The 12,604-nt window shown below is 53.5% G+C and overlaps 1 protein-coding gene across 1 annotated transcript in view; it reads left to right on the top strand.

The window, feature by feature from the left end:
* The window catches only part of TRPV3 (transient receptor potential cation channel subfamily V member 3), a 32,909-nt gene continuing 20,305 nt past the window's right edge, over positions 1 to 12,604 (top strand). The window contains exons 1-5 of the mRNA XM_008060755.1: positions 1 to 124; positions 2,329 to 2,449; positions 10,924 to 11,028; positions 11,168 to 11,254; positions 11,970 to 12,124. Coding sequence (XP_008058946.1) covers positions 2,331 to 2,449; positions 10,924 to 11,028; positions 11,168 to 11,254; positions 11,970 to 12,124 — 466 coding nt within the window. The 5' untranslated portion in view covers positions 1 to 124; positions 2,329 to 2,330. The remainder of the gene's footprint in view (positions 125 to 2,328; positions 2,450 to 10,923; positions 11,029 to 11,167; positions 11,255 to 11,969; positions 12,125 to 12,604) is intronic.

Consider the following 12,604-nt stretch of genomic DNA (forward strand, 5'->3'; position numbering starts at 1 on the left):
CATCCCTCTGCCTGTGATGAGAGCCTCTGGTCGCCTCGGCCACAGTCCTACCCAGGAGTCTTGGGCCCCAGACATGCGGTGAACGCAGAGCAAGGGCTGCCACCGCCACCCAGAGCCTCACCAGGTGAGTCCTCCCTGCACGAGACAGCTGGTGTCTTCCAAGGCCACCAGAGCATGGACCTCAGGAGTCCTCTGGGCTCTGTCTGCTCTTTGCCAATAGGCCTTGGAGGAGGATTTGGAGGGAGCTTGGGCCTCCAGTGAGGGAAGCAAAGCCGTGAGTTCTTAGCTGCAGGGGGTATTTGAGAATACAGGTTCTTGTGAACCCAGGAAGCTTTCCCTGAGGTGTGGGAATTCTGAGGAGGAAGAATGTCTCATGGCTGCTGAGGGGCAGTGGTGAGGCTCCTTTCTCCCCCAGTGGGCCCAGGGATGAGGCTCTCCAGGGCAGGAGTGTGATGGGAGTTCAGGATGAGATGAGGTGGCCCTGGAGCTGGAGAGGGACAGGGGCCCAGCATCTCACAGGTGCTGAGCCAGCAGCTGTGGCCTCTGGGCCTGGTCTGTCTCCAAGGAAAGGCCACTTCAATCAGTGTCAGAGCTTGAGAGGCTCCACATCCCACTTCCCAGGTGAGGAAGCTCAATCGGAGAGAGAGGGAGGGCCAGGGCAGTGAGAGAGTCCAGCAGATGAGAACACAGGGTTTATAGGGTGACTCAGAGAGCTAATTATAGCAGCTGCAACCCTAGTGCAGCGTTATCCTGACCCTCTCCTGCCCCAGCTGCCCAAGACAGCCCACATTCATGGGCCCCAGGCAGGGAGGATAGACTCTCTCTCAGGGCTACAGAACGCTTGGGGACTATTCGGTCCATTTCTCAGAAGGAAATCTAGATGCCTAGGGATGGGTAAGAGACTGGCCCTCCATTCTCTCCTTCACTCTGGAGCAAGCCCAGCCTTTTAGTTCCACTGCAGGTCACTTTGGGCTGGGAAAGGTGGTGAAGGCCGCACATCCTCATCAGGCAGTGCCAGGATTCTCTCTCAGCAGGCGGCTCCATCTGTCTGGCCTCAAGGTGCTTCCACTCCAGGGCCAAATCTCTCCCCCAGATGACTCCCAGTCCTGGTGGGGGGAACTCCAGCCTGATGATAACCTTCTCTGGAGACTTCCTCCGGGAAGCATTCCTATTTGGGCAGGATCACCAGTGACCCACCTCACCTAGTAGGGCTCTTCTTCCAGAAATCTATCCTCCTACCCACCTCTGAGTCTCTGGGTGAGTTCCTTAAGGGTGACTCAAGCTGAGAATGGCCCCCCTTATCTGCAGAGTCAGCTCTCGTCCACACAACCCCTTCCCTTGTCCGTCTCATCCTCTATGGCCAGCTGGCCCTCCTCCTCATCCCGATGCTCCCCCCACAGCCTGCTTTCTATAAGGCAGCTCTCTCCCATGTAACCGGAAGGCCCCCGTGCTCCCAGCTGCCTCAGGATCAGCTGCAGCTCCCATGTGACCCTCTCAAGCCTCTCGCTGTCAGGCTCCCCATGAACTCCCCAGGTTCTCCTGCCACACCAGCCCCTGCCACTCACTGGCCATTCTTACCCCCCAGTCTTTGCCCAGGCAGTGCCGTCTACCTTCTTCCACACTGCAGACTCTAAGTCCCCCTCTTTCCTAGTTTCCTTGGAAGACGGATCAGTCCCTCTTCCCCACGTCTCCACACGTCTCGGAGTTTAGTACTTAGCATCAGCTAAGCAGATCTGGACCGAGGAGTCAACCTCCTCCACCTGGGGCAAGGGGACTCAGCTGACTCTCAGGTGAGAGGGGAGGTTAATGGACAGACAGACAGCCGCGAGGTCGATTGTGCTCAGTTTTGGGTGGGTGAGGGAGATGATCAGTGTGTTAGCTGCAGAGAGAAATCCAAAACACCTGAAGATCTCGAGGCTGTGTGGAGCAAAGGAAGTGACAATCTTGCTTTGCTGAGAAAAGCTCTGAACATAGAGTCTGAGAGGAACATCAAGAAAGCAGAGCTAATTCTCAGAAGTCCACGTGGAGAGTGGTAGACTGGAGATGGTGCCTTGAGAGAGGTTGGGGCGTGGTGGTCTCTACCTAGACACTCTGCTGGGTTCTCCTGGGGCCATAGGAGCTGGGATGCTGGAGCAGGAAGCAGAGGAAACTTCAGGGGCAGTATTTCTCTCCTTGAGAAGAGTTGATGACCTGGGAAGGTAAGGGAGTGAGCTTCCAGTCCCAGGGAATGTGAACAGGAGTCAGATGGTGCCACATGGGGGTCTGGAGCCTCCCAAAGCTCCTCAGTGTCTCCTCAGCCTGAGCATTTGCCTTGTTACTGTGTTCCAGCCATGAACATCCACCCCAAGGAGATGGTGCCTCTCATGGGCAGGAGAGTTGCTGCCCCCAGTGGGAATCCTGCTATCCTTCAAGAGAAGAGGCCAGTGGAGACCACCCCCACAAAGAAGAAGTAGGACCAGAGGGCTCGAGCCTGGGATCTGCACCATGGGGGGCATGGGGAGCCCTTGGCTTGGGTCGTCACCTCTCAGTCTCACCTGGGGTGACCTGGTGCCCGACTAGGTGTGACAGGGGGATGGTGGCGGGAATAGCACTGTACACTTGGGGGCTGAGGGACCAGTGGACACTAAAGGCACTGAGGCAGGGGCATTCAGGAAGGCTCCTGGGGAAGGTGAGGGGTTGCTGGATTCACCTTTGAGGCAAGGAGCAAAAAGGTGAGTGGGGATTCCAGGTAGCCTGGGCCCTCCACTAAGTATGTTTTCCACGCACACCAATGGCTTTCGATCCACTGTGCACCCAGCCAGGTTATTCAAGCTCCCTGACTCCATGTGGGTAAGGGGACACAGCAATGGTGCCAATTCATGGGATGATGGGTAATTGGGATCACGTCAGCACAGTGCTCGGCACAGTGCCTGGCATGCAGTCGTGCTCAACACGTGTTGGCATTGGCAGTGTGTTACCTTCACCATTGTTATTGTCATCGTCCCTCCATGTGGCCCCCGGGGAACTGGGCAGGGCTGGGATGATTAGCTCTACTTCCAGGCTGGGGACCTGGAGGAGATCAGGAGCAGGAAGTGGACCTCTCTAGGGTCACCCCTTTCTGTCCCTCAGCTTTGCAGATTCTCCACTCTTCTGCTGACTTGGTCCCTCTCAAGCTGCCCCCTCCCACCACCTGCCTCAGTTGTGCTTCCCTTGGACCTGGAGTGACCCCCTAGTCTAGGTTGGCCTTGTCACCTCCGCCCCGTCCCAAGCCCCCTGTTGCTACTTTCCATCTGGCTGTTACTTGGAGTAGTCATAATTAGTGGTGGTGTCCTGTGTACCAGGCCCAGGGCTGGGCCTGGGATTGGGAGACTGGGACACAGAGAGGAAAAAGTACCCACCCCTGCTCACAGTCTGGTAAAGGGGACACAAAAGAGAGTGTGGGAAGTGCCCAGAGAGAGGTGAACTAGTCAGGTGGGGTCTGAAGAGGAGCAGGTCATTCTGATCCTGTGGGCAGTCTCAGTGCATTTCCTGGAGGAGGCGGTGTTCGAGAGGATGTTGGCAAGTGGAGAAGAAGGGAAAGAGCATCTGGGTAGAGGAATGTGGGAGTAGAGATTCAGGGCAGAAACCGGGAGGGAGGAGTCTGGTGCAGCGGAAGTGCTGGGTGGGTGGAGGAGTCTTTGGGGAGTTGAGTCCCATTGGAGCTAGGTCTTGGGGTCAGTTAAGGAACCTGGACAATCCCGAGGGCAGTGGGATGCCGTGGAGAGATTTTGTGTGGGAGGGAGGGTCATGGCAAGACTTGCACTTTGGAGAGGTTCTTCTAGGTGATCCGAGTGGACGATGATTAAAGGGCAGGCTGGAGGCAAGGAGGAGGCTGTTGGGGAGCTCAGGTGACAGATGGTGAGGTCTGAACCTGGGTGGTCAGGAATGGAGATGAGGGGAGAGCACAGAGATGTATTCATATCACAGGGTCTGAGGACCAACTATGGGAGGGAAGAGAAAAAGAGGAGCCTTGGTGGGGGTACCTGCAGGGATGGTGGGGCTGCTTCTGCCATGGCACGTCAGAGACGGATTGAGGTCAGGAGGAACGAGCCAAGTTCAGTTGCGAAATGTTGGGCAACAGATGCCTGAGGGACACCCAGGTAGAGGCACCGTCCTAGAGCTTAGGAGAGAAAACTGGGTGGAGATGGAGATCAGGCAGGTGTCACGGGACCGTGGGGGCAGCCTGGGTCTAGGTGGGCTTATCCTGGAAAGAGCAAAGACATACCCAAGCTAAGTTGGCAAGGACCAACTTCCTGGCTTTCTTCCCCCTTCCCTCTCCCTTCCCACTTTTCTAGGGGAAGTTTGGACCTTGGGGAAGGATTGAGGACAGGGTTTTAGTTCTTCCCTCAGCAGGAACAGTCAAGCTTCCTTTTCTGAGCTCATCCCCAGAAAACTTATCTCTAGACTCAGCTCTGTGAAGCTTCCTCAGCTCAGCCAAGGGCCAGAAAGTGAGATGTGACCCTTTGTCTCCTGAAGTGGTAGCCATTCCTCCCCAAGAGCTCAGTGAGGGCCCTCATATAAAGATTTGGGCATTTCTCTCAGAACTGAGTGGAGGACTTGGGCCAAGAGAGGGAAAGAAAAGAATAAATTATATGTAAAGAAAGAGGGCAGTGCTGACCCCTAAAGACATACACACTAATGGTGGAGTTGAAAGCATCAGGAGGTCTGGAGTGGGAGAGATTATTGGACCTGGAAGGTTTGCCTGAACCTTTGTGCCATTGCCTGTGAGCAGCTGCCATCACGGCCTCCTTCCTGGGCACTGGAAAAAAGAATACCCAGGGTCAGAGGATGTCCAGGGCCGATGGAGGCTGTGGAGGAGCTGGACTTGCAGAGCTGCAAGCACTTGGACATTTCTTGGGACAAAGCAGGTGGCCAGACAGGCTCCTTCCCAGCCCAGGGGCTGCTTGAGGATAGATCTTTGACTTCAAAGGGACAGAAATGCAGGAGAATTGGTGTCAAGCTGTCTGCTCACCTGAATCAACAATATCCAGGTGGTGCCCTTTAGTTTGGACCAAAGGTTGGAATGAACAAACAGCATCTGCAGCAGGTCAGGAGCCAGGATGTCATGTGGCCTAGACCTTGCCATGTGCTTATGATGGTGGGTGAGATGCGGTGTGTGCAGTGGCAAGTCGGGCAGGTTTGGGATAGGCCCTCACAATCTAGCAGTTGCTCTGGCCCAGGAGTCTGTCCTTGCCCAACAGTCAGGTCCTCACCAGCACGGCTCTCATCACTGTCCTCACATCTGGTGCTCTAGCCACCAAGGGCTTCCTTCTCCCGGCACAGCCCTCAACTTCCTCCTGAAGAGGCTTTCTTATGCTGCTCTCTCTGCCTTCAGGGTTTTTCCCAAACCACAGGCCTGCGTCAAGACCCAGACCAAATCCCACGGATGGAGTGCACAGCCTTCCCTGATCCCTGTCCTTAATGGGAACGACCTTCTCTTCCCTTGGGCTCCCATAGCCCAAACCCCCTCTGAAGAGGTTGATGTGGTCTTTAGGATGATGTCTTAGCTCTGATTGGGATCTCTGAGGATGGAGTAACTGGAAGGGTCATTCCTGACCTCTGAGTTTTCCACACAGAGACTATTAGTAGTTTTTGAGTAAGTAGGTGAGTCAATGAAGGAGCAGGCAGGAAAATGAGAGAAGGTGTGGATGAGGTGGTGAGTAAGCAGCCTGGTGGCTCAGCACAACCCCTCAGCACAAGAGAGGACACTGCAGGGTGGGATGAGGAAACACGTCTTCCCTTTCCTCGGGCCTCAGCCTCAGGCCTGGAGTAGATAGATGCTCTCATGAGTTGACTCTGATGAGCTGGCTTTCTGGACCATTCTTGGGCTCTGGGAGGAGGCTATGAGGTGAGGCGGTAGAGCCGAAACAACAAAGGGCTGCTCCTTAGCTTCTTGTGCAAGATTGGGAAGGGGATGTGGCTTAGGAGAGGTAAGGGCTTTAGGCACCGAGAGCACAGTGGGAGTCACCTGAAGGATGCAACCTCCAACAACATTTACAGTTTAAAATCATGTTGGTCTGCCTGCTTATTAGTCTATTCTACCTATCTACCCTCATTATCCATCATGGATGGATACTCATTATCCATCCATCCATCCACGATCTCTTCATCCATCCATCCATCTCTGTTCAGTCATTCATCCATACATCCGTGATCTCTCTTTTTTTTTTTGAGTTGGAATCTCACTCTGTCACCCAGACTGGAGTGCAGTTGCACGCTCACGGCCACCCCAGCGTTGACCTGCTGGGCTCAGGTGATCCTTCTGCCTCAGCCTTCCATGGTAACGGCAGGCATGCGTTACCATGCCCAGCTAATTTTTTTAAAAAAATTTATTGTAGACATGAAGTCTTGCCAAGTTGCTCAGGCTGTTCTCAACCTCTCACCTTGGCCCCCCCATAGTGCTGGGATTATAGGCTTGAGCCACCATGTCAGACCCATCTATGATCTCTCCATCCATCCATCCATCCATCCATCCACCAATATGTTTATTCATCCATCTACTATCCATCCATCCATCCATCCGTCATCTACTCATCCATCCATCTATCCACCGTCTATTCATCCATCTATCCATTCACCATCTGTTCATCCATCCATTTATTCATTCATCCATCCATCTATCCTCCATGATCTATTCATTATTCATTCATCCATTCATCTGTTCATCTATCTGACCAGCCATTCTTCCTTCCACTTATCTGTCTTTCACTTATCATCTATCCTCCCACTCATCCATTCAATGGGGTCTTCTGAGTGTCAGGACTAGCGTTGAGGAATCAAGGATGATTCTAGGGAATCAACGATGATGCAACTGTAGTCCCTGCCATTGAGAACCATATAGCTGAAGGACAGTGTGTTGTCCAGAGCATTGAGAGCCATGGTCTCACTACACTATGATTTGATCTGACCCTGGGGTCTAGTTCTGATCAACCCATTGAAACAGCATCTCTGGGAGGGAAAGGAGTCTGCCGACTGTATCCTCAGCTTCAGGAACAGTGCTTAGCACACTGTAGATGCTTAATAAATATTTGTTGAGTAAATGTACCACTGAAAAACTCAAACAGGTAGGGTGGAATGGGGACTAGGGGCGGGGTTAGATCAATTGTCTTGGAAAAATTCTGTGGGTGTGGGGGCTAGGGCTGTGTCTGGAGATAATTTGGTGACTCTCAACCAGGATGTTTTGGGACACAAACACAGCAGATGTGTTTGGAGCCCCTGGGTCAAGCTGCCACACTGGAGTGGAGACAGCTTTGGGGCAGCAATTCTGGGGCACTGCAGGGGTGAGAGGAGTAGTAATCAGACTGGTTGACCACTGGTGGTTACTTCAACCGGATATTCCCATAACTGCTTTGGCCCCAGAGTCCAGGTTTAGAGATCATCTGGTCCAGCCATCCTCCACTTAGGTGAGGACACCTGGCCCAGAGACGGCAAGTGACCACATCACACAGGAGGTAGAGGCAGAGCAGGAATAGAACCAGGCTTTAGATTCCCAGTCAAGGGTTTACTCCTCCCTTTTTCTTCTCTTTTGGAAGAAGAATTTGACTTTAGTTCAGGTCAGGGTTCTTCTTGATGGACAGTAGACAGGAAGGTGGGACCAATGTGTCAGTCAGCACTGCCCTCATTTATACCCCATTTCTGGGTTAGTGCTGAACTTTCCAGGCTTGTTTGTGCTAGGAAGACAGGGCAGGGATTTCCCAGGCAAGCCCCAGTCTCTCCCCTGCCTGCCCTGCCCTGGGAAGTGGCTGTACAGGGCAACCTCCTTCTGCGGCCAACACTTGGAGCTGGTTGAGCTGAAAGAAGGCTCAGAGGGCTAAGGTGAGAGTAGTGTGGTGTAGACTGTGAGCCTGGACATCAGGAATCAGGTTCTCTGACTAACCTGGCTTCTACTCTGGGAGGTGACCATGGATGAGCTGCTTCTCCATACTGGGCCTCATTCCCTCATCTGGAGAATGGGACCACAATCCCTTCCCTACTGCTTCCCTTCTGAACCTAACATGACCGGGGCTGCACTTGGGAGCTATTCTGTGATCTTGTGAGGAAGGGAGGGGGCTTGTTGGTCTTCCTGGGCCTGGGATCGTGGCAGGTAGCAAAGGTGCGTGGGAGTCCCATGTGCCTGGAGAGAGGCCCTCCTGGCCAGGAGACTACAGTCCTGGGCAAGGTCACAGAGCTAGTAGTTATGCTGCAGCAGCTGCAGAGTGACGGTTGTTGCTGCCATCAGGGTCACCCTCAGCCCCATCCTCACCATTCTTGTTGTCACCTGAAGGCTCATCTCTCAGTGTGTGATTGTGGTTGCCAAGGACATTGGTGTCTGTGTTTGTGGGTGTGTCTGAAGGCAGGACCGGGCTGTATCTGGCTGGAGTCACGTCTTGGGTGTGTGTCTTGCCTCACACAGGGCAGTGAGTGTTGTCCTTTCTTCTAGGGCTCAGTCAGGCCACAGGGCCCGGGGTCTCTGTCTCTCTTCTCCCAGCGCAAGGAGAAAGCTGACCCTTATTCCTCCCTTTCCCCTCAGCTGCTTGGGTGGTTTCCTGGGTTTTCCTCCCTACACTTTTTTTTTGAGTTGGGATCTCATTCTGTTGCCCAGGCTGGAGTGCAATGGCACAATCATGGCTCACCTCAGTCTTGACCTTCTGGGCTCAGTAGATCCTCTTGCCTTATCTTCCTGTGTAACTATGATTACAGGCACACACCACCACGTCCACTAATTTTTAAAAATTTTTGTGTTAGCCAGGCTTGGTGGCTCAGCCTGTAATCCCGTGCCTTTGGGAGGCTGAGGTGAGTGGATTGCCTGAGCCTGCGGGTTCGAGACCTGCCTGGGCAGCGAGACCTCACCTCTACAATAAAATAAAAAAAATCAGCCGGGCGTGGTAGTACATGCCTGTAATTCTTGCTACTCGGAAGGCTGAGGCGGAAGGATCACAGGGGCCCAGCAGGCGAGGCTGCGGTGGCCGGGAGCGGCCACTGCACTCCAGTCTGGGCGACTGAGTGAGTCTCCAACTCAAAAAAAAAAAAATTTTGTGTTGAGACAAGGTCTTGTTACATCGCCTAGGCTGGTCTTGAACTACTGACCTCAAGTGATTCTCTTGCCTCATGTTAGCCAGGCTTGGTGGCTCAGTCTGTAATCCCGCGCCTTTGGGAGGCTGAGGTGAGTGGATTGCCTGAGCCTGCGGGTTCGAGACCTGCCTGGGCAGCGAGACCTCACCTCTACAATAAAATAAAAAAAATCAGCCGGGCGTGGTAGTACATGCCTGTAATTCTTGCTACTCGGAAGGCTGAGGCGGAAGGATCACAGGGGCCCAGCAGGCGAGGCTGCGGTGGCCGGGAGCGGCCACTGCACTCCAGTCTGGGCGACTGAGTGAGTCTCCAACTCAAAAAAAAAAAAATTTTGTGTTGAGACAAGGTCTTGTTACATCGCCTAGGCTGGTCTTGAACTACTGACCTCAAGTGATTCTCTTGCCTCATGTTAGCCAGGCTTGGTGGCTCAGTCTGTAATCCCGCGCCTTTGGGAGGCTGAGGTGAGTGGATTGCCTGAGCCTGCGGGTTCGAGACCTGCCTGGGCAGCGAGACCTCACCTCTACAATAAAATAAAAAAAATCAGCCGGGCGTGGTAGTACATGCCTGTAATTCTTGCTACTCGGAAGGCTGAGGCGGAAGGATCACAGGGGCCCAGCAGGCGAGGCTGCGGTGGCCGGGAGCGGCCACTGCACTCCAGTCTGGGCGACTGAGTGAGTCTCCAACTCAAAAAAAAAAAAATTTTGTGTTGAGACAAGGTCTTGTTACATCGCCTAGGCTGGTCTTGAACTACTGACCTCAAGTGATTCTCTTGCCTCATGTTAGCCAGGCTTGGTGGCTCAGTCTGTAATCCCGCGCCTTTGGGAGGCTGAGGTGAGTGGATTGCCTGAGCCTGCGGGTTCGAGACCTGCCTGGGCAGCGAGACCTCACCTCTACAATAAAATAAAAAAAATCAGCCGGGCGTGGTAGTACATGCCTGTAATTCTTGCTACTCGGAAGGCTGAGGCGGAAGGATCACAGGGGCCCAGCAGGCGAGGCTGCGGTGGCCGGGAGCGGCCACTGCACTCCAGTCTGGGCGACTGAGTGAGTCTCCAACTCAAAAAAAAAAAAATTTTGTGTTGAGACAAGGTCTTGTTACATCGCCTAGGCTGGTCTTGAACTACTGACCTCAAGTGATTCTCTTGCCTCCACCTCCCAAAGTACTGGAATCGCAGGTATAAGTGATCACACCCAGCAGTTTTCCTTCTTGACAAGGGACTCCCAGCCGGGCCCCCAGACTCCTACAGTCCTCCCTGCTTTAGATCAGCTGTTTGCAGCCTGTTTTCTGTTGTGACAACCAGCCCAAGTGCTGATCAAAGGGAGCTGAGTATAACTGTAGCCCTTTCCCTCTCCCTCAAGAACTAGGAAGGCCTTTGTAGATCTCAGAGTCTAAGGACCTCCCTCTGGAAGGGCTCTCACTTCAGACCTCACTTCAGACCTGGGAGCAGTTAGGTGGTGATGGGGGAATCTATCCCCATTGCCATGTTTCCCATCTGTGATGAGTCTTTTGCACCTAGAGGCAGCTGCAGATAGGGAGATCTCGCTCAGGTGAAGACTTCACCCCCAGTGAAGACTCCTGGGTTCATCTAACCAGTATTTCTAGCAGCAAATCACAGACCCAACTTTGAATCCAGGCTTTACCACCAACCTGCTGTGTGATGCTGAGCAAGTTGCTTCACCCACAGGCTCCCAGTGCTCATCTGTGAAATGTGGGTGATAATGACAGTACTGAGAGGGCTCCTGTGAGACTGGGAGAGGTGGTGTGGGCACAATGTGGGGGGAACCCTCCATGGCAGAGTTGCAGGACACAGGTGGACAGGCTCTGCCTGGCTCTGATGGCCTTCTTTGTTCCCTTAGTGCACACTTCTTCCTGGAGATAGAAGGGTTTGAGCCCAACCCCACTGTGGCCAAGACCTCTCCCCCTGTCTTCTCCAAACCCATGGACTCCAACATCCGGCAGTGGTGAGTATTGGTCCCTGGCTCAGCCTCCTGCCCTTGGCTCCAGCAGGTGGGTAGTAACTGGCCCTAGCCACATGACAGGCTACCACTGTCCATTTAAAAAATTTTAAACCGTCTCCCTTCCCTCCCCTGACACCTCCAGCATCTCTGGAAACTGTGATGACATGGATTCCCCCCAGTCTCCTCAGGATGATGTGACAGAGACCCCGTCTAATCCCAATAGTCCCAAGTAAGTCTGGCCCTCCCCCTCTTTTCACTGTGCCCACCAAGGGGAGGTGGCAGAGGGACAGGCTTCAGAGCCCTGCAGGAAAGTAAAAGAAGCCACCATTCTTGAGGGTTGGAACAAGTGTCTGGGGACATGACCCCATTACATGTAGGACATTCTGGGGAGAAGTGGGGTCTCATATTTTATAAATGGTGAAAAGATAACCAATCATTACAAAACATTCAAACAAAAGCATGTAGTGGAATGGAAACTTTTGCTTGATGCCATTAATGTAAATTAAACATATGTGCATATGTGACTTCAATATGCATTTTTCAAGAACACATATAAACAAAAGGAGACATCAATGCACTGCCATGGTTGCCCAGAGTGTGAGGATGGGGAGGATTTTAAAAGGTCAAACAACACAAACTATGAAACCCCATACTTCTGAGGTAATCACTATTAACAGTTGGGCATGTATCGTTCCTGATCATTACTGTGTGTATCCAAAGATGTATTCTGACAACATGCGATCGCATATGAATTAGAAGGGGAGCCTGCTGGGGGAGCACAGAGCCTGGGGCCCAGAGCAATGTGCAGGGACTGCGGACATGTGGCAGGCATGGTAGATGTCGGAGAGGCCAGTGCAGCACCCTGCAGGCAGCTCTGGCGGAAGGGAAGAGAGTGAGGGGCAGAGGTGCCTGTGTGGTAAGTTGGAAACATGTTCTGGCCTCAGTGCAAACCTGGCCAAGGAAGAGCAGAGGCGGAACAAGAAGCGACTGAAGAAGCGCATCTTCGCGGCTGTGTCTGAGGGTTGCGTGGAGGAGTTGGTGGAGCTGCTGGTGGAGCTGCAGGAGCTTTGCAAGCGGCGTCGTGGTCTGGATGTGCCTGGTCAGTGGCTGGTCCTGGCAGAGGGTGCAGGACTGGGGACTCTGGTTGACTTCTGCTTCTTATCTTTCCTCCGTTCCCCAACCTGTGGGGCTGGAGTATGGGGAGTCTTGAATGCTGGCTAGGAACTTTGAACTTGACTCTAAGGGTGGTGGAGAGTCATGGAAGGACTGAGGCAGCTGAGGGTCATGGTCTGGTTACTGTGTGGAGGATGAGGGTAGAGCTGGAGAAGGCAGCTGTATGGGCAGAGTTGGGCCCCTGAAGCAGGGCTGGGGGAGGGGAAGAGTTCTGGACGGCTGTGCGGGCAATGGCAGGACTGGAGGATGATGGGGAGTTAGGGAGAGGGAGGAGTCCAGTGTGGTGCTATTTGGACATGGGTATCCTGGTGGACAGTGGAACCCTAGCTGTCTTGGGGACCAGGGCGGTAGCAGGTTGAAGGGGAGGCAATGAGCTTTACTTGCAGGCCAGAAGAGGGAGGAGGAG

The sequence above is a fragment of the Carlito syrichta genome, unplaced genomic scaffold (assembly GCF_000164805.1).
Source record: "Carlito syrichta isolate Samal-C Ts95f unplaced genomic scaffold, Tarsius_syrichta-2.0.1 Scaffold304713, whole genome shotgun sequence".
Taxonomy (NCBI): domain Eukaryota; kingdom Metazoa; phylum Chordata; class Mammalia; order Primates; family Tarsiidae; genus Carlito; species Carlito syrichta.